Here is a 21,561-nt window from a genome sequence, read left to right as displayed (position 1 = left end):
GGTGGGGATGGCAGAGTAGTCAACTGGGGGGCAGAGAGACATAACAACAATCCCCTGCATTAACTGTGGAACCCTCTTCCCCACTCATCATTTTTTCCCACCCAACACCTTGGCTGTGAGTGAAGCTGGGCTTGAGCTGGGAAAAGTGGCCCCAGAAGCAGCCTGCTCTCCTACCTTCCCGCTCCTGACGTTCTCCGCGCAGGCTTTGACATACATGGGCATGGCCATGACCACCTCCAGCCACGCCTGCACGGTGCCTGCCTTCCAGTGGGACATGGGCGTGGTGCGGACCAGCTCCACTTGCTGCAGCCGGTCCAGCTGTTCCTCCCCTTCGGACAGGCTGAGGCGGGTTGGGCTGTCGGACTCTGAAACACAAAGCAAATGGTGGAAGTGCTGCGGGGCTGTCTGCCAACGGGGCTCAGCGGGATCTAACACTTCGGCTAGGAATAGTTCCCAAAGCTCCCCTGACGGCTCTAGCTCCAGAAACCTGGGCAGCTGCTGGGGACAAAATTTCACGGCTTAGGTTGATGTGAACACTTCACTGTTCTTGGAACTTGAGAACCCCGGCACTGTTAGCACTTAGCCAATGCAAAGGCAGTGAGAATGCCTGCTTTAGCTCTGCTAATATGAGCCGCAGTACAACCCCCTGCCTTGTCATCAGCAGGGTTGGAACCTTAGAACTTGAGTACCAAAGCAGTAACTCCAGTAGCAGATAGCAATAGTAGGCGCTTATCCCCTCATATGGACCAGCCACTAGAGAGGGACATAACACACTGCGCCACTGTGTTACATCAGGATTCACCTCCAGCTCTGGAAGGAAGTAGGAAGCATTGAGCAACAATGGCTGGGATTTAAAGCTGTCTCACCATGACCCAGCCCTGAGCCAATGTCTAATCTGGGCAGATCATCTTCCCGTCCTCTTGAAGCAATTTCAGCCCTGGCCCCTTCATGGAAGATCTTCTTGCCCATTAACGTCTCCCTAGAGGGCTCAGCCAATGCATTGACACACGCCCCATTACCCTGTCCGTTTCCTCGTTAGCTGGAACTATGGCACATGGGCCTCCGAAATAAAGACCTTATTGAAAACAAGTGTTGACTCTCCTACGGCTACAAGAGGTGATAGGCAGGGGGAGGAAAATAGGGCAACTCAGCACAGTCAGCCACCTGGTAGCCGGAATCAGTGGGCGTGTCCAGTATCCACTGCCCATCCCAGACGCTGATTCTCATGCCGAGACCTTCTAAGAGCTTGGGCATGAGAGGGGCTGAACGCTTCCCACACCTGTGAAATCAGTGGGTGTCGTGGGCACTCAGCATCTCTCAGAACCAGCCCCATGATTGGTCGGCAACAGTTCCGCTAGGTGAGACCAATGGGAGCTGCCCTCTCAGGCCTTCTTTACAAGGCCCCACACAAGCATGGCCCACTCTGCCAGAGGAGGAGGCCAGGCACTTCATTCTCCCCCACCAGCCTGAGTGCCGCGTCAAGAAGGGAGCCTTTGGCGGAGCTGACTCTAGTCCCATTGCTGGAAGGGGAGAACGGGCAAGCCACGGAGTTGCTGAGTCTTTTTGGGTGCTCCAGAATTGCAGGGCCCCAGGCTCTATCGGGTGGCTTGCGATGAAGCCTCGTCTTGTTTCCCCATCCCAGCGGAGGCAGGAGGAAGCTGTGCTAGGCCCCTTTTCCGCTCCCCACCTCGCTGCCAGGGGCACAGTGAAATCCAAACGCCGCTGGAATGGGACCCAGGTTTGCTTCTTTCATCGGGCTACAATACAGCCCCTTCCTCTCTTTGTTGTTTGGAAGGAGAGGAAAAGAACTGACGGTTTGCATGGGAAATGCAAATGCTGCTTATTGCAAGGAGACATATTGCCAATAGGCCCAGACAGATCACCCACAAGGGATCACTCACACAGTAGGCCATTAGCTGCCCATCCATCAGGCTAATTACCAGCTAGGCAAGGCTCCAGGCTGGGCAGCACAGGCTTGCGGGATCTCTGAAACCCAAGGAGGCTGCAATTTGCATACCCTGAATGAGGGGGAAGAGGGGCTGATGCTCTGTGCATTGATTGACGTGCTGCTATCTGGTCATAATCTTAGGCAGAGCAGATCGATGGGATACATAGTAAGGAGGAGAGATTAGTGGGGTGGGAGTCCCCAGCAATAACTAGGAACTTGGCCTGCTTCTCCGAAACACCTTTCAAATCAATCTACTTCCCTGAAAAAGAGGAAGAATGACCTTTCCCAAAAGATCGGTGCATTCGCCTACTGCCCCCGCTTTGCACACTGTGCCTAGCCACCACACTGCCTCTCTTCAGCACACACTTGGCTAGGTGCAGCTGCCCGGCTGGTTAGGTCCCAGTAGAATCAGCCGTACGCAAGTGCCGGCACGTGGGGCTAGATGTGCATCCCGCAAGCGAGGTGTTGTTATTTTTCACTCCAGGCCTCACCGTGCAAGGCTGAGCACTTCCTAGCCATCAACCAGGCAGCCGCGGCACTTACAGCCTGACCTCTGGCTGACGGAGACTGGCGCTGCGGGACCAACATCACACCCTTACCTACCACTGCATCCCTGCATCTCCCGGCAGGGCAGCCGCCAAACCTGAGGACGCTGCGCTTCGGGGTGCCTTTCGCCCCACCCCGTGCAGAGAGGCAGTGCAAACCTAGGCCCCGCTCGACTCACACGTCAGGCCTCAGAACAGGGCTCGAGAAGGCTGTCTGTGTTGCACGGCTGTCTGCACAGGACTGAATTGCAGGCATCGTTACTGTTCCTTTCAAGCTGTAGCAGGAAGCCAAGCAGACTGAGGAGTTGGCTACAAGTGCAGCCTTGTTCTTTGGTGTCCAAACTGGACATGTTCCTTTGCCTTGCTCCAGCTTTCAGCTGGATCCTCTTTGTCCTTTCGTACTGAGATGAGGGGAACGCTGAAAATCCCTTTCTCCTCTTCTTCAGAAGCGTTCAGTGACTCGCCAAAAGAAAGGGACACAGCCCGGAGTGCTTTGGACTGCTGCAAAAGCCTGGCCCCCCACCCACATGGTGACTTTGAAATGCACTGGCCGGTGCATTTCCCCAGTAGCTATCAGGTGGGGCTGAATTGCTCTAGAAGAACGAGTCCTGCACTGAATATGACGCACAGGTGTTTTGTGTGAGCACTAATACAGCCAGCATAGAGGAAAGTGCCTTCTAAGACTGAGTGAATGGCAACCTCTCAGCTTGGATCTTCAGCCTGTTGCACATGGGTAAGTTTACAGTGTGATTTCTTGGACCCTGATCCTGTAAGCCGGGGGGGTTACCATAGCAGTGCAAAGCTCTGTTAAAAAGTCAGTGGCTTCTGAAGGGGCAGCTGGCAGGTTGGGGCCTAGGCTGAATCCCATTGCTTCTTTGTCTTCCTTGTCTGCTTGATTAATTTGTCCTTTAAAAATAGTAACAGCCTGAGCTTCAGCAATATTTGTGTCTGCATTTGCAAATGCCATTAAAAGGGATGCTGCACATAGAAACACCCTGCCACTCTCAGTGCAACCTGCTTTTTAAAGCGGCCTACACAAATCTGGAGAAGAAGTTCTCACATCTTTACATTTCTGACCCCCAGTCTCTTTAAATCTGGGCCTGCCCCCAAACCAGACAGGTGATCTGGGAAGTGCAGAAAGCGCTCTGTGGCTTGAACGCCGTAAAACCTTTCCACAGGGAACAGGGTAGGCTTTAAGTTTGCAGGTGTGCTCGCCTCTTTTAATTAACGTTTCAGTACAATGATGAGTTGTAGGGAAGTAGGAAAGTTCAGCTCTCAGTTACAGGAGGAATAGTCAGAAATAATGGCTTTGCAAAAATGATAGCCATGGTGCTAACTAGGGTTGCCAGCACTGTATTTCAAAAATAAGGGACTGTTTTCTTAGCACCCTGGTCCCACTCCTCCTGATATCATCATCATCAATAATAAACAGTACTCACCTACATTTGCTAGGGTATTTCTTGCTGCTTTTTGCAGCACCTAGTAACTCCTGATTTTGTTGTACAGAGATGAAAAAATAAGGGAGGTCCCTTGTAATGAGGGATAGTTGGCAACCTCAGAATGCCAAGATCATGAGAGTCACTTAAAAATCATGAGCTTAAAAAAATGGGGCTTCTTTTTCTTTGCCTTGTTTTGAGCCTTTAAGGGAGCGCTCGGGTCACATTTTCCAACTTTTCTGTACAGTCATGTAGGCTAGAAACATCCCCTTGTTTGTTAAATATTGACAGCTAAGATTCTTCTCTCATCATGTCAGTCCCAAAGCTGACACTTGAAGAAAATCACCAGATACTGTGAGAGTGGGCAACACTATTTTAGGGAAAAAACTTCAGCCCACAGTTGCAATATAAACGATGTGGTTGCAAAGAAGGAAACTATGCTGAGTTTAGAACATATAAAGTTATTGCACAAAGCCAACACCAAAGCAATAAAAGAGCAGAACTTTTTTCCTAAAACTGAAGTTGGGTAGCAGTTTCAGGCAACATGCTAAAGAAGTGTCGGGTGATCTTTTAAAAACAGGCTTTGATTCTGCAAGCATGTGTGCGCTTAATTGGCTTCAGCGACTACTCATGTGTTTCAAGTTAAGCATATGCATAAATATTTGCAAGATTGTGGCTGTAGGTGCTGAAACTGATATAGGCCCAGTTCTGCAAACATTTGCTTATGTGCTTAACTTTTAAGCATGTGAGTGCTTGCATTGATTTCAAGGGGTCTCCTTATGGTAGTAAAGTTAAGCATATGTTTAAGTGTAATCAGGATTGGGGCTGTAACCTATCATTCTGAATAACGGGAAAGATACTCAACCATTATATGTGACTTGATCTGGTTTTGAAATAACGGGAACAAGTTTTGCAAAAAATGTAATGAAAATGTCTTTGTTGTTGTTGCTTGAAACCTTTTTCATCAAAATGGGGAAGATTGTTACCTGTTCTATATTTAAAAAACAGACTGATTTATTTTTGTGACAAATTCCTCCTATTTTTAATTCTGCTGAAATTTTGACAAAAAGTGTCAGCGTTGGGAAATTCAGAAAATGTGGCTGGTTTGGTTTGACACGTTATTTGCTTTTGTCATTTGTTTTTGTGCTAGTAGTCCAAGTAATTTAGAGTCGCTGTGAATGTGATTAGCTGTTCCCAGAGGTGTTTTTGCTGCACGGGTGTGAGTTCCCTCCGACACATCCATAGTGGTTGTCTGCTGCTTTGCATTTGCAGAGATATTAATAAGGTGTATCCAAGAAAACACCCAGGGCTGTGAATGTAACACTTGTGGGTGCCCTTTAAATAACCTCTCACCTGCACCAGTGGTGGCAAAATTCACTGGGAGGAGGTCTGGCGGAGAATGAATTGCTTGTTACACTAACCCAACCAAGAAATAGAAAAAATGCCATATAGCCTGACAAATGCATCTCAGATTATGAACTTGTCTTCTTCCAATGGGTCCTCATAAATGAGCTGTGGACTAAGAATTATTCAGACTCGGAATACCACTTGTGTCCTACTTAAATGGCATGTAGGCCTTGTGCAAGATCTACCGCCGGGTGAATCTCACCTCCAGTACTGGGCATTTAATTCTAAAGAGCAGATTACGTTTTGAGAGAATCACATGCTGGTCACAGGCAATTTGCAAAATGGCTAAAGTTACGGATTGAGTTACTGCTCAATATTCCCTTAGCTCTTCTCCGAGTGCTTCCGCATTCTGACAGTGTCTCTATCGGAGCCAGTTACGGTCTCAGAAGGAGAAATGCCTAGTTGCTAAAGCACAGCAGGGGGAAGATATATTTATTTAGCTGGGATGCCTTTTTTTTGTTGCCTGTGGGACTGGAAACTAAAAGCACCATTAGCCTGATCCTGCAAACACCTACAAACATCAGTGGATCTACTTACATGACTGAAATTAAACGTGAATGTGCAGCACTGATCCCCTGTTGTGATCCAGGTGGGCGGACTCCTGAACCTGCCTGAAACGGGTCTGCTCACATGGGTCAAAATGCAGGATCAGGGCCTAAAATACTATACACACGAAGCTCTGGCATAGTATTTCTGGTTTAGCCCAAACAGGAAGTAACAGAGATCTCTTGGGAAAGCAGACTCAGGAGAAATGTTGATACCAGAGGGGTTCTGGGTAAGTGCTGATAAACCACCGAATTTTCCAGTGCTTCAGTCAGGCTGTGCGGTTTGCATTGCCCACGGCAGCCAACAGTCCAAATAAACTTTCTGCTGATGGATGTGCTGATTGTTAAATCTCAGTGTGCTGGTGATTTTTAATCAGTTAGACTGAGATATCAAAAGTAATGACACCAGGCTATGCTTCAGCTTTTACTCATTTCCTCCTCATTTTTTAAACTCTCTTCTGAGTAATGTGATTGCAGAAATAATCTCCAGCTGATAAAACCTTATACAGATTTCCTCTTAGTCTGTGATCAAAGTGATAAACTCTAGAAATAATGCCACTGCGTCCTACTGGAAGTGCTGACACCACTTTACCGTGGCATTCTGAGCAAAAATGCCATGATAGGCGGTAATTTATCTATTAACAAGCTTTTAAAATGCAAATGTGCTACTGCTCTTTTAATGCTTTGTGTTATCATAAAAGCAGGCCTTTATTTCCGCTTTCCATCAAGTCCCAAAAGCCAACGGCCTGTAATTATGACTGCATTACATCCCTGGAGATGCAGAGCCAAGGAAATGCATATGTGCAATAAACATTTTCTTAAAACACAGAATACATGCTTGAGTGCCCTAATGAGATTAGTGGCTGCCTGGGCTGCTGATGATGCTGGAGGGCTTAGCGCAGCAGTATGGCATCAAGCCATCTATCTCAGGTTTTTCTATAGCACTCATCACCATGGTGTCTAAGCACTGTAACTATCACCCGAATTGAACTGAGCATCCAGATCAGGAATAAACTGAAACATTACTATAAAGCAGAGCCAGAACCTAACCCCACAGTTAGGCGCTTGGGTGTTTGGATCGCTGGTCTGACTTTGGTTCGGAGCCATCTTTGCCTTCTAAGCAGCTATAAAGCGCACTTACCCTTGTACCTGGCTTTAGCCTACCACCATGTGAGTTTCTGACAGCGCTAGGGGGAGGTGCAAGCCGTCCCCTGGTCCCCACACTGGGCTCAGTAGCAGTGAATGGGAGAATTCCCCACTCCACACTGTCCAGTAGGTTTAAAAGTTGGGCAGACCTAACGCATGCATGGCATGTATAGAAGAACTGTAAGCGTAGGCAAGCAGCTTTCCTTACTATCCGTTGTAGAGCTGGGAGGGGAGTATGTTCAAGCTGGTGAAGGAAGAGAGGCCTGATGGTTAAAGCAAGGAATTGAAAATAAGAGATCTGGGTTCTGACTCTTGGCCCGGATGCTGACTTGAGTAAGGCACATCACTTTGCTGTGCCTCACTTTTCCTCACCTGAAAAATGTGGAAATACCACTTCTCTGCTTCCAAGGCATGAGACTCGGTTCATTAATGTCTGTGCCACACTTTGCTGCCCAGAGGTGAAAGGTGCACAGTATTACGGCCCTGGTTTTTAAAACCTGCCCTTCCTTTGTGCACCTGCAATTTCAATGGCAGATAACTTCAGGCACATGTATTTTGGGGCACGAATGAAAGCAGGTTGATACTCATCTCCCTCAGTGCTCCTGGGCCATAGACTTTTTCATGTTTTACCCACAAAGTTGCTCCAACAATTACATCTGGGCTCAAAATTTTGAGCACATAAAGGAAGGTCAGGTAACGGCCCCTTTATAACTCAGATCCAACCAACGTGTTGGCTGATTAGCATCAGCGTGGGCCACAGCTCACACGAGCTCTGGGGCAAAGAATTCCTTATGAACCTCATGCATCAGTAAAACAACCCACAGTCTAGGCCTGAAATGCCACTCCATTACTCCGCCACTGACTTCAGCATGCCATGCAGCGTGATGCTGTGGGGAATCAAACCCTCAGTGTGAAAAGGGACAAAGAAAGAAGCATGGTAGGATTTCAGTATTTTGGCTGCATTATTAGGAAGCAAAACACGATATGCTGCCATGGGACACAACAGGAGAAGGCAAAGCTGGGGTTAATGTATTACTTTAGCCAAATTGCGTCTGTTATGGCACCGGTATAATGGGATGAAACTTTAGTACATTTTATTTTTTGTCTATTATCAACAATGCTGTGTTAACAGATGTTCCTTATGATCAACAGTTTACTTCAGCTGCTAACTCATGCCAGGCTAATGCAGGGCTTTTCCTTCGTATGCCCACTGAAAACTCATTACTCAAGAAGATGTAACAGGCCCTTTAACAAAGCCCAGCCAAACCTGGGGTGTGATAAAAATGATTAAGAAAGGGGATCGCTTCCCGATTTGAATGACCGCTCCAGTCCATCCCACTAGGGACTCGTGCTGGATTATTCCCTGCAGTGGGCCAAGCTGGTATAAATTCTTAGGCCCCGTGAAACCTGCCGAGCAATGCTGATTAAGAACAGCTGAGGGTCTGGCTCAATATGTCTGAATTCTTAGTCCAGTGTAGTTTTAAATGTTCTCGGTCACGGGTTTTCCACGTGCTAACAGGATGTTTTCCTGATAATCAGCCCTGTTTCCCTTTCCTTGGTTTCATCTCATTACTTCCCCATACGCTGCACTACACAATTCCTCTCCCCCTTTGGTGTGTCTGTAAGGATGCCCTGGGCTGGATCATCAGTCAGGACTGAGCCCAGGAGCTCGGCATCTAGAAGCATAATCTGCAGCTGCTCAAACTAAAGGAGCAGGTGTATTAGCTCAGAGGCAGTCGCTGTATACTCGATTCCACCACTAGAAAGATACAAAGAGCTGCACTGTTTGTGTGGGTTACATTTTTATGCCTTTCAGATTGTGGGCTTGTTCCCTGTGTCACATTCTCAGGATCCAAGACCCAAGAGAAACCCTCTCTGCCTGACATTGTGTTACACCTTGATATGAATCTGGAGGCACCTGAAACTGACGACACCTCGCGGCAACTTGGGAGGAGCCCAAGGGCCGCACCTGATTTGCACATCTATTTGCATAATACATTCAGCTGCTATATTCCATTCTAACCTTTGATGCATTTACTTCTCAGTACTTGGCTGGACTTGCACGTCCCTGGGTTAGATGAATAGGAAACTAGGCCACGCTATATCCTTAACTGATATAGGGGGAATCATGCACAGTGGTTATAACTCTGGGGAAGCAGGAGGAAAAAAATTGTATTAAACACAGTCCTAGAATTTAGCATGATGGTTTCACCCCAGCATTTTAAAACAGGCCACACAGGCTACTCATGGGATGAATGGATTGCAAATTCTGGGTTCAGTTCAGAAACGTGCTGTGAAAAGTCAGAGGTTTATCTACACCCAGAGTCTGGAAAATTAGGGAGGCAATCTCACAAGAACGGGGCTTTCATCCTTATGAGATTTCTGGTGTTTCCAGCAGGGAGCAGGTGTTTGAAAATATCAACTAGTTAGTTTCTGTTTCTCTCCCTATTTGTGGGAGTTGGGGACTGGGGTTTGCGCTCTCCAAACTTTTTCAAAGCCTAAGATTGTACAGTCTAGGGAACCTGGCAAGCCAGACCACATCGTTAGTTGAAGATGGGGATGGCCACAAGTTCCACCCCCTAGGAGAGGAATGTGCTGTTTGTGAAACCCAGGGCTGCGTTAGCAGAAGGTTATAAAAATGCACCCCAGGTAGCATTGGCTTGTCTGTCCACTCGCTAATGGGATGCAAATTGCTGGTTGGTTGAGCTCAGCAGCAGGAAATACCTGCAGCTCATGAGCTCTGTCCTCACTCTGCAGTTACATTTTATTGCTCCGCAGGTTGCGTGCACCCTTGACCCAGAAGAACCCTTGGTAAACATTGTTTACACAAGGGGCTTATAGCCTGCTCATTAGACCTCGGCAGAAGTCCCAGAAGCATTGGTGGGAGCTGTGCTGCACAGGTGTCAAGGAAGGAAGATGCAGAGAGATATGTAGTGAATGAAATAGATGCTGTTGCTGTATCTTCTGCATTCCCTTTCCAGCCACACAAGAGAGTGAAATGACACATTAATCACCAGCTGCTGGCCCTGGCATCCAGCATGACATTTCATCTCAAAGCACATACAGAGCCTTGGAGTTCTTAGCTTGCACAACCATCCTATGAGTGAGCTGGGATCTGGGGGGGGGGGGGAATTTAGGTTCTGGGGCCCAGATGGTGGTACTGGGATCTGCCAGTATAAAGGAAGATATTAATTACCCTGTCTTATTTTGGTGCGACATTTAAGCATTCCCCTGCGGTTTGTCATTAAAATGTAGTGTTAGTGCATGCGAAGCAGGGAGTGAGATAACTGTAATAGTCAGACTGGTCTAGTTTCATTGTCTGAACTGGAGTGAAATGCAAAGAGGGAAATAAACACACTAAGAGCAAGAATTAAATCAGACCAGCGGATGGAGCACTGCACTAGGACCCAGGAACTCTTGGCTCTGGCAAAGTCATAGATTGTAAGGCCAGAAGGGACGGTTGTGATCATCTAGTTTGACCTGTAGAACACAGGCCAGAGAATTTCCCCAAAAACAATTCCTAGAACAGATCTTTCAGATAAACATCCAGTCTTGATTTAAAAATTGCCAGTGATGGAGAATCCACCACAACCCTTGGTAACTTGTTCCAATGGTTAAGTATTCTCACTATCAAAAACGTACACCTTATTTCCAGCCTGAATTTTTCTAGCTTCAACTTCCAGCCATTTGACCATGTTAGACCTGCCTCTGCTAGATTTCAAGAGCCCATTATTAAATAGTAATTCCCCATATAAGTTCTTATAGACTGCAATCAAGTCACCCCTTAACCGTCTCTTTTTGAACTCCTTTGGTCTATCACTATCAGGCAAGTTTTCTTATCCTTTAATCTGTCTTCGTTATTTACCACTCCCCCAAATTTTGTGCCATCTGCAAACTTGGTCAGGGATGATTTTATGTTTTTTCCAGGCCATTGATAAAAATGTTAAGTAGCATGAGGCCAAGAACCAGTCCCTGCGGGACTCCACTAGAAACATTTGCGCTCGATGATGATTCCCCATGCATAGTTCCATTTTGAGACCGATCAGTTAGCCAATTTTTAATCCATCTAACGTGTGCCATGTTAATTTTAAATCATTCTAGTTTTTTAATCAAGTGTGCAGCACCAAGTTAAATGCCTTAGAAAAGTGTAAATATATTACATCAACACTATTACCTATATCGACCAAACTTGCAATTAATACCAATCAGCATGGGTTTATGGAAGAGAGATCCTGTCTACATTGATATAATTTTTGATGAGATTACATTACCCTCCTTTAGTTCTTTATTAATTGAGTCCTGTACCAGCCAGTCCATTATCTTGTCAAGGATTAATGTCAATCTGACAGGCCTATTTTACTTGTGTCATCCCGTTTATGCTTTTAAAATATTAGCACAACATTAGCTTTCTTCCAGTTTTCCACGACTTACTGAAAATCAACATTAACAGTACAATATTTGCATCAGACAGTTCTTTTAAAACTCTTGGGTGCAAGTTATGTGGACCTGTTGATGTAAAAATGTCTAACTTTAGTAGCAGCTGTTTAACATCTTCCCACTATATTAGTGGAATAGAAAGAGTGTTATCATATGACCTGACTACATCATTTGATTTTTCCCAGATACAGGACAGAAATATTTATTGAACATTTCTGTCTTTTCTGCATTATTATTGATAATTCTACCATTCCCATCTAGTAATGAACCAATACCACGGTTAGGGTTCTTTTTGTTCCTAGTATACTTAAAAAACTCATTCTGATTGTCTGCTGGCCCTTTGGTTCCCTTATCAATTTTCTACAATTCCTAGATTCTGAATTATATAATTACTATCAGCATCCCTTTTCTTCCATTTATTATATATTAATTTTTTATTTTGTATAGCTGCCTTCACTTCCCCTCAAAACCAGGTTTTGTTTTGTTTTGTTTTTTAAACCAACACAGCCTCCTTTCTTGATTGTTGGATTTTGGCTTTTTGGGCAACTAATAAAGTGTTCTCAAACAATTCCCAATTATCATTCACATTTTTTTGATTAAATTCTTCCTTCCCCCTCATTTGGCTCATCGTTTTCAGCTTTGTGAAATTGGCCCCTTTAAAGCACCAACTGTGTGTGTGTGTATATATTACTGGTCTGGACTTTTTTCTCTTTGCACATTAAGCTACCATTATTTTTTAGTTCTGTGATCAGTTCTTCTTATCGGTCAATATTAGGTCTAGAAATAGAATTCCTCTGGGTTGGCTGCAGCACTTTTAGAGTTAGGAAATTATCATCAGAAATATTCAGAAATTCCAAGCTGGTTTTAGTACTGGCAACATTAGACCTCCAGCATGTGTCACTCAAATTTAAGTCCCCCCCATGATCATGCAGCTTTTTCCCCTACACATTTTAGATGAATGTGTTAGGAGCTGGCCATCCTACCCCTAGTGTGATTTGGTGGTCTGTAGCAGATTCAAATTAATACCCCATCTTGTGCTTTATATGTTAGGACATTGATCCATAAGCATTCAAGATAATTTTCTTCTGCGTTATCAGTGACTCAGAAAGAGATGATGCGGTTTTTGATGTAGAGCGCCACTCCCCCTCCTTTTCTGCCCACTCAATCCTTCTCAACTAGGTGATGATAACCATTGATTTCAACGTTCCGATTGTACGAATCATCCCACCACATTTCAGTAATACCAACTAGATTGAATTTATGCTCATAAATGAGCAACTCCAATTCCTCTTGTTTGTTACCCAGGATGCTAACATTGGTGTACACACCATTAAAATGTTCTTCTCTTCATGTCCTTTGGTTCCTTGATTAATTTTGTTCTCAACATCTTGATTCTGTTCTGTTTTTCACTCTTTTTACCCTCACCTCCCCTTTGTTATTAGTTCAACCCCCTCCAGAGTCCTCTAGTCAGCCTGTCCTCAAGGAGATTTGGTACCCAGCTACTGAGGTGGAGGCCATCCAAATTATATAGCCCTCTCTCCCCATAGAGGAGGGATCAGTGTTCCATAAAACCAGAACCCTCCACACTACATCACTTACCCAGCCAGTGGTTCATGTCCAGGATCTTTTGCCTTTGATCTTCCTTTGCTTGCCAGAAAGGAAGGATCTCAAAGAAGATCACTTAAACATTCTTCTGCTTCAGCACGCTTCCGAGTTCTCTGAAGTGATCTGCTATCTGTAAGATATCCCTCAATGCCCTGCCATTGGTGTCGATATGAACCATCACCAATGGATCCTGACCCTTTGTCTTCAGAAGCCTATTCAATCTTAGAGTGACATCTCATGCCTCAGCTCCGGGAAGACAGTGCACTGTCCTGTGGTCTGCTTGTCCCTTGCAGAATGCTCTTTCAATTCTTCTGAGCATTGAATCCCCAAACAAGGATCATCTGTCTTCCTTGGATGGCTGGAGAACTCTTTGTGGGCAAGCTAGCTTTTCTTACAGGTTGGGCAGAACTGCCATCCACAGGTATGTCCCATACTTCTCTCCGTTCCCTTGGACCAACTGGATCTTGGGTGGTATCTTCTTCAGGTTCCATGCCGAGGAACTGGTATCAATTGGAAACTTCTAGCTGTGTGGAATTCCTCCTGGCCCTCTTCTCTCTGGTGGCCACAGCCTGCCCGTCCTCATCTATCTTCAGTGGTAAAGAATGCTGTTTGGGATTTGCAGCTTTCCCCGCGAGTGCCAGATTCACCTGCCCTAGGTAAATATTTCCTACTTCTCCTCTACGAACCCTAAGTTAATTTGCCTGCTGGCACTTTGCATGTTGCTGAGTAACTCGAGTGCGACAATATTCAATACATCCAAAGCCAGCCCAGTTAAAGTTTCCCCTGAAGTAAAAGAGAGTCAGGTTTTCTCTACATCCTCTCCCTTTCCTTCCGTTACTCTCACGCATCTTCTTTCCTTCTGCAGTTTTCGCGACAATATCTTTTTTCTCCACCTAAATCTGCATTTCCCTTTTCCCCACTCATTCCCATCTGGCCCCACATTCTCCCCAAGTCGCCCCACTTCCTCTCCCCTTCAGTTCTATGAGAGAGCAAGGGGCAGATAGGGCCATTGTGTTGCTTTGGGATCTTGTCCCCCCCCTCTAGTTGAGATGGAGCATGCGGTCCAGTGGTCAGGATGCTAGGCTGGGATACATACATTTGATTGAGAGGTGCTCTGATATGAGGTAAGAGGTGCCATAGACCTTTAGAATGACGGGCAGTGGGTGAATTTGGTCTCATGTTACTCCCTCTATCTTGGGTTGTAAAAGAAAAAAAAGTTTTAACAGCATAGTTCTTTCAGTTGTTTTGGTTCTTCTTTGCATTTTGCTCAGTGTGGAGGATGAAACTAGACCAGTCAGTTTCAGCTTCTGTTTGTAGCCGATTTCACTTCCTAGCTAACCATGCTGTTACGTTTGGGTTTGCAGCACCACCGGGGGAATAGTCAGGTCCATCCAAACCTTGGGGTGGAAATTAAAAAGGAAATGGGGGAAGCATTTCCATTCCTCGCAGGTTTTGTGAAAGCCAGGGCAGTCCTAAACTGCTGTACCTGATATCAGATACACAATCCAGCACGTAATGAGGAGAAAGAGGTTGATAGTGATTCACAGCTAGGCTAACCTACAAACTATAGCCTCAAGAGGGTGTGGCCTATGAGTTGGGGTGTGGCTAGTCCCCCCTGGTTCGCTGGCATTTATCCTGCCATAAGCAGCAAGCACTAGTACGCATTGATTTTGCGTATGCATGTTTTCCCTGCTCAGAGGACAAGCAAGGCAGATTTGAGAGTGTCTGCTCCCATGGGAATTCTTTCCTGGCCAGGGCTTCTTGAAGCAGATGACAGTGGGCAGAGTCTCTGCTCCCTCCACCTTGCTGTCCTGTCTAGGGAAGATCTGGCTTTAAATATATCATTTTTCATATGCAAGTCATGAACTCCACCCCCACCCCTTGTGTTAAGGTGGACACAGCCACAAGGAGGTGTTACACTAAGGGCTGGGACACGCTGGACAGTGGAGGTGAGTTTCGAAGAGGAACTGAAAGTTATTGTCTATATGCATCAATTCACTCCCCCTCCCCAGACCGTTCTTTGACAATCTTGGACTCTACCTAAAAGAATCAGTCACTGGATTCCAAAGCCGCGATTGCTTTGGATGTGTGCGTTGAGTCAAGTTTCTGAAACTTCATATCCTTCCTAACTGGCTCGGAAGAAATCACTGTATTAGACAAACTCTGGGTCTGAGGAAATAACAAATAGCCGAGCTTCAACTACCCTGGTGACAAGTGGTATAAATACTTAATTTGTATTACGGGACATGACAATACATAGGATCACATTTAATCACCTGGAACAGCCAAGGATCCAGGCCTAGCAAACACAACTTAGAAACAATTAAATCACATAGAATTCATTCATACTTTAAAATAAGCTTTATTTAGATTTTTTTTTCTATTTTTATATTTGCATCCATGCCTTCAAGGACTCTTCCCCACTCACAGGGGAAAAGTTAAATCTAATGTTACCCATAATTCATATGCTATTAATTGTAGTTCTCTTTTAAATAAATCATCCTCTTAGTAACTTTTTTAGAATTAATTTAGAAAAGCTGAAATGAAAAGGAAACTACTAAAATAACCAGGAGTTTTGCTTGCTTGTTTTTAAATTATAAAAACACAAGAGGGGGAAAATGTATTAAAATGTTCCTCTGCAGAGAAAGATGCCACAGGGTAGTTCTCCTCGCCCCCCGATTTAAGACAGATCCCATTGCAAAACAGAGCAGGTATTTAAAGCCACTTTCCCTAACCCCCTGTGGTTTCTCCACTTCATTCTGTTAGAAGGAAATGGAGCATGGTGGTATTTTGTTTTTTAGTTTCATAATTAAAGACAAAATATCCCTTTCAAACAGGGTGCACTTAAAGGAATTTAAAAAAAATACACAATATTTTATTAAATAATCTTATTAAATTTTTAAGAACGTAAAATTGCATGGGAAGCGTTAAAGCACAACGCGCTGGATTTTGTAGTAACCACATAGTTGTGCGGGTTAGTGGACAGAGAAAAATCACAGATTCTGAAAAGAGCCTAATGGGTTTAGGAGCACAAGCCCCCAGCAAAAAGAGTGAGCTTTGTGCTTACAAATCTTTTAGGCGCTCTTGCAAAAATCTCCCCCCCAAGTAAACTAGAATTTAGAAGAGACTGAGCAGACATGGTTTAAGCAGCAACTGTACCAAATTGCCTGATCTTTACAAAATGCACATGCGTTTTTGCTTGTGAAGCAGAGTGAGAAGGAAACAACGCCCGCAGAAGAAGGGTTTCAGAGAGGCAACTGCCAGCTTTGCTTTCCTGGGGTGCCAAAGCTATTAGACTGCTGCACTGTGGGACCAATGACAAGAGGAGCTCAGACCCAGACCAGTTTTCTTACAGACAAAATAAATATCCCAGGACCGATTTAACAACGTTGGATCCAGAACAGTTGTCCAGCGTTCCCCAAGTGTCTGATCTAAGCTATTTCCTGATATTTACAGGCATGTGGACTCACTCCCTACTCTACGCTGAAGTCTCCATTTCCCATTCGACAAAGCGCACAACTCTTAAGCAGGTGTTTAAGTCACACTGGAGTCAGTGGGATTTACTTAACCACTTTCCTGCGAAGAGATGGATTGCTGTATCCAGGCCTTGGTTCCTTAAGACATGCTTTAGCCCCCTTTCTTATTAATAAATTAAATGAACACCGTATCTAGGAAAAACTGCAGACATGAGGCAAAAACGAATTGTATGTTTCTGTGGACAGAAAATACAATCAAAGCAAAGGTCAGTGCTTCCTTCCAAATATATGCAGTGCCGAAAGCTCCAGTCTGCTTGGCAGTCTAACATTTTCCTCCACATTATTTCAAATAAATATCTATGTTGCTCTTTTTCCAATATGTTAAGCATTTTTTTTTTTATAGTTTAGATAAAGATATTTACAGCTATCTGACCAGGTTAGACGTCTTGTATAGCAATCTGGGTCCCCGATCCTGCTGTCAGGACTGACTGCAGGATTGGGGATGTACACCATGTAAGCATGAGAGACAGAGAGAAATACAACAGAACTTCATTTGGAAAAACACGACAGAAATAGAAAAACTGATTCTCTCACCTTCTACCCAACCCTACCCTAGTTCTGCAGGCAGCAGTTTAATAGAACAGTACAGTATAAACACACCCTTCTACCCCCACCCGCCCCCATCCAAACCATTGTGGAAAAATATAAATTCCAATCTTTACGCAATAATTTAGTTAGAATAGCTCTTCTGATTTGTGCAAATAAATTAAACTAAACAATCAAAGGAAAGTTAAACCATTATTCCAGGCAGGCAGGCAGGCATTAAAAGGAGAACAGTGTTGCCTCCTGAGATTTTGGCCAGGAAGACATCATCTTGAGTGAGATTTTAAGGTCTTTCTGGATAGGCAGAGCCTAATGTTTTTTGTAACTCAGGTGCACCCTGTGAATTGGACACTGTCCCCTGCAACTCCTGACTTTTAGAACATACCAGATACAGAATGCACCGACATGATGGGCTCAGGAAAACAGCGTTTTTGGACAAGAGACGTCACAAGCACAAAGTGCACAATATTTTTGTTATTTACAAATACACAGCAGTCCTTCAAGTTTCAAGTTTCATTAAGAACAACAAACAAAAAAAAAAAAAACAAAAAAAATAAAAATAAAAAAACCAAACCAAAACAAATATAGAAACAAAACGAGAGGGTTACAACACGACCGCATCGCTCCAAAGACGACAGTTAACATATTCACACACAGGCTTTGTTTGTAGTATGTACATCAGTTACAGAAGTGGCGACGCAGAGGAAAAGGCTCACTTTCTTTTTGAGTTAGATGCATCCGCGCACACACACAAGCCACACGCCCACGCACGCACACCGGCAGCAGAGAGAGGCAAGCTACCAGCTTGGGGAGGGGAGGGGTCACCAGTCTGCGTCTTCCTCTATGTAATAATCGGGAGCAGTACCATCAAAGAGGCCCGGGTCTAGGGATTTCCGCTGCTTTCCTCTGGCAAATACCCTGGAGATAGAACCAAATCCCATCTTCTCTTTCTTCTTTTTTCGTTTTTGGTCTTCCAGGTCCTCTAGAGACTGCAAAGCGGAGGGAGAAGAAAGGGGAAAGAACATGAGCATCTACAACGATCTGGGGAGAGAAGGTGCTCAGATGTTAGGGGGGGGGGGGGGGGGCGAGCAACCCTAAGAGGGAAGGGAGAAGTTCCAGAGATTCCATGGAGACCACTGGGGACCTTGCGATAGCCACTGATTTAACGTGGAAGGTGCCCAGATGCTATGGTGATGGGCAGCAGGCTAAAATCCTAAAATGGTAGCATTCAAAAATCTCCATCTAAGGGACTGGGAAGCCCATGTACATCCAAATTAAATATCTCAGCCTTGATAACTAGGACAGGGGGATGGTGCAGGCAGGCAGGCAGAACGCCTCTGAGATCAACAAAAGCGCTCAAGCTGGAACTCTTGCAATGGAAACGAGGGAGCTGCTGGCAGAGGTCCTCAATTTTGGAATTTGCTCCCCAACCCATGGATCCACAAGAGCCTGGATTTGTTGATCTTTCAGGCAAGCTGCAAGCCCATCTTGGTTAAGGCTGGTGGAGGAGCCTGCGTGAGGAGGTGGAGATGTTTGTGGGCCGTCCCTTGCCTATCTTTAAGTTGTAGTTTTTCATTTACAGTTTAGACACCCTGGGCAGTGGGTGGGTGGCTTTGGGTGTATTTTAAAATGTGATGAAATTAATAAGGGGCTAATCTGATGTCACTGAAGGCTAATTGGGCTTTGGTTTGGATCTTGCACCTGGACCATCACTTATCCTAAATAATAACCATAGTATTTATTTACACTGTATCCATGCACTAGAGAGGTTATTAAAATTAATAGAACTTTGTGAAAAGGCAGCAGCGGCTAATACATTCCAGGAGCAGAGAGAAGGAAAAAGATTCCCACCTCAATAACCCCCTCTCCTACAATACTAAAGCAACCAACCCTAGACTAAGGAATTGGGATCCAATCTTGCTCATTCAACTCCAGCAAGACTGGAGCTTCAAGGGGAAGGGATGCTTCAGAGAGACTCTGACAGGGTGGTGCATGGGGAGAGGATTTCAGATGAACATGATGGAAGTTCTTGTTTTCTTAAATGCAGGGCATTGCTTTCTGCAGAATGCAGCCACGCCAGAAGCACTTTTACATAACCCTGTACAGTTGGCTCCCTGTTTTTCAACCTAAGTAAAGCACTAGAGCAAGACAGAACAAGCTCAAAACCTGGACCAGCTCGACAGAAAGCGTAGGGAAACGTTTGAGCAAACCTGGGAGGATTTATGGGATGAAATCACTGAAGTCAAGGGGAGTTTTGCCCTTTACTTCAAGGAGGCCAGGATTTCACTCAGGTCTTAGTGCAAAATGCATCGTTTTTGAGGGTAAAATATGAGAGTAGTTTGACTAAGCTCTGCCTTGAAGATCTGGGTTTATTCAAACCAGAGCCGGGACTCTAAGGCCCAGATTCCCCTCAAAAGAATTTAGGTGCTTAACTCCCATTGAAACCAGTGGAAGTAAGGCACCTAAGTACCTTTGAGGATCTGGGGCTAAGTTATTACACCTGGCTTTGGACCACCACAAGTATTCCTGGAGGGGGTGTCAGTGTTTGGAGCAGCCCATTTATATTTGTGTCTGGAACACCCCACAGTTCAAGGACGACTGGGGCTCATGCAATCCAAACCTCCCAGGGACGTGAAGCCTCCATAGCTCAAAACCAAAGGCGACGTTCACACCAACCCTTGGGAATGGAAAGCCCTGAGTCTAAAGGAAGGTGGTTTAACCATTTCTTCTCTCTCAGCAACCTTCTCCCCTCTCGTTTTTCTTTAGTAGCAACGGGCTCTAACTTGGGGATAGATCAGCCATTGCTTTGTAGACTGCCATGCGTGGTTTACGTGAAACTCTCTTTCAAAACAAAAGTGTCCTGAAGTTAAAAAGCTGTGTCCAACCCCAGTTCCAGCAGCTCGTTCCTCACCAGCCCTTTTCACTGTGTGCAACTCAGTCACAAAAGAACCGGACTTGTTCCAGAGTGCATTTAAGGCCCTGTCTGCTAAGGAAATTGGCAGCAGTGCAGTTACACCAGTGCAAGCTCCGAAGGCAGTGACGCACAAACCTTTTCCGTCGTGCCCTGCCCTTGTCATTCATGGAATCGGTCATGCCCCCTCCATTATTTATAATCCCAGAAGTTCCCAAACTTTTTTTTGCTGAGCCCCACTTCAGAGATTCACGTCCCATACACACACCCCTCTTTTTAACAGGGTTAGGGAGGAGTACCCTGTACCCACAGGGGCCAGGGATGGGGGGCCCAGTCCACAGGGGATTGGGGGTACTAATCATGTGGCAATTGAGGGGACCAGGAAGGGCCAGGCTCAGGAAGGGGCTCTGCCTGGTGAGGGGGTGGGGAGGGGTCAGTACCCCCGGGGCATGGCCGCCCCGCTCACAGAGTTTCTGCCAATGTCCCCAGAAGAGAAGCATCACTGCTGGTTGGTGATTGATGCAGCTGCAGCAGGGGCGGGGAGAGAGGCGGGCAGGGAGCCTGGTCATGCTAGCCGAGACCTGCACAGAGCCTGCCCCTCCTGACTTCAGCCTTTCAGCGTGGCTCCCCCCCCCCCAAGTCTTCATGCACCCCAGATAACTTGAATATGCCCCGCCCCATAGTCTGGGAACCTCTGCCCTAAGGGATGTAGCTGCCCTCTTTAAAAAAGGCGAGCGCTGTTCCCTACACCTGTCAGCTTCGGCAGCATTAATCACTCTCTCCCGTGGTGACTGAGCTCTTCTCCCATCTCCTCTACTACAAGTGAGCCTGAGTCACAAAGTTTGGATCTGGAGCCTAAGTTCAGGGCTGCTAGATCCAAGGTTTTGATTCAGGCCCATTTCCAACACTGGTGGATCTTGCCTATGGTGGTCTCCATATATACCTGCATGTGTCCTATTCAGTATTCACATGACTGTAGCTTCTGCTTCGTGTGTGTGTGTGTGTGTGTGTGTGTGTGCGCGAACCACGCTACACACAAACGGTATTTCATTAGGAGATTGGTTGAGAAAGGCAATCAGTTTCCTACCTGTACAATTGGGTTGTGCAAGTTCTTCTGTACCGGTCCAGGACTATCCCCCTACCGGTAGAAGGAGACAGATCATATTGAAACAGCATAAACACAGCCCTGGGTACCCCATAGCACAGCTAGAGCAAAACTGGCCTGTGGCTATAAATGAACAGCCCAAAGCTTTCCCTGCGGAAATCCTGCTTATTTCTGGGCATCAGAGCATGAGCTGGTGCAAAGGTGCTGCTGTTTAATGTTGAAGAGGGGTTTGAGGAAAGAGCAGATCATGCCGAGGCAGGTAAAACCGTATTTCTCCTGTTATTTTATAGCCACATAAACTAGGCAGATAGGTTAAACGCAACCAAGAGGGAAATTCAAACATGGCTTTTGGAAAACCAGAATCTCAGAATAAAGAAGGGTGAATCAGTTTAGAAAC

The 21,561-nt window shown here is 45.6% G+C and overlaps 1 protein-coding gene across 2 annotated transcripts in view; it reads right to left on the bottom strand.

The window, feature by feature from the left end:
• The window catches only part of KAZN (kazrin, periplakin interacting protein), a 612,234-nt gene that overhangs the window by 19,632 nt on the left and 571,041 nt on the right, over positions 1-21,561 (bottom strand). Inside the window, exons 9-11 of one of the 2 annotated variants that reach the window (XM_067567481.1) lie at positions 21,147-21,197; positions 18,014-18,137; positions 175-365 (exon numbers count right to left, since the gene is read on the bottom strand). In XM_067567481.1, coding sequence (XP_067423582.1) covers positions 175-365; positions 18,014-18,137; positions 21,147-21,197 — 366 coding nt within the window. Of the gene's footprint in view, positions 1-174; positions 366-15,411; positions 18,138-21,146; positions 21,198-21,561 lie in introns of those variants that run through there. The other variant, XM_067567480.1, reaches the window with a different exon arrangement.

Source organism: Emydura macquarii, unplaced genomic scaffold, assembly GCF_026122565.2.
Source record: "Emydura macquarii macquarii isolate MOO-44397 ecotype Brisbane River unplaced genomic scaffold, CSIRO-AGI_Emac_v2 contig_2768, whole genome shotgun sequence".
Lineage (NCBI taxonomy): Eukaryota > Metazoa > Chordata > Testudines > Chelidae > Emydura > Emydura macquarii.
Note: the sequence above shows the minus strand (reverse complement) of the source record. Positions and strands in the feature narration are given on the sequence as shown.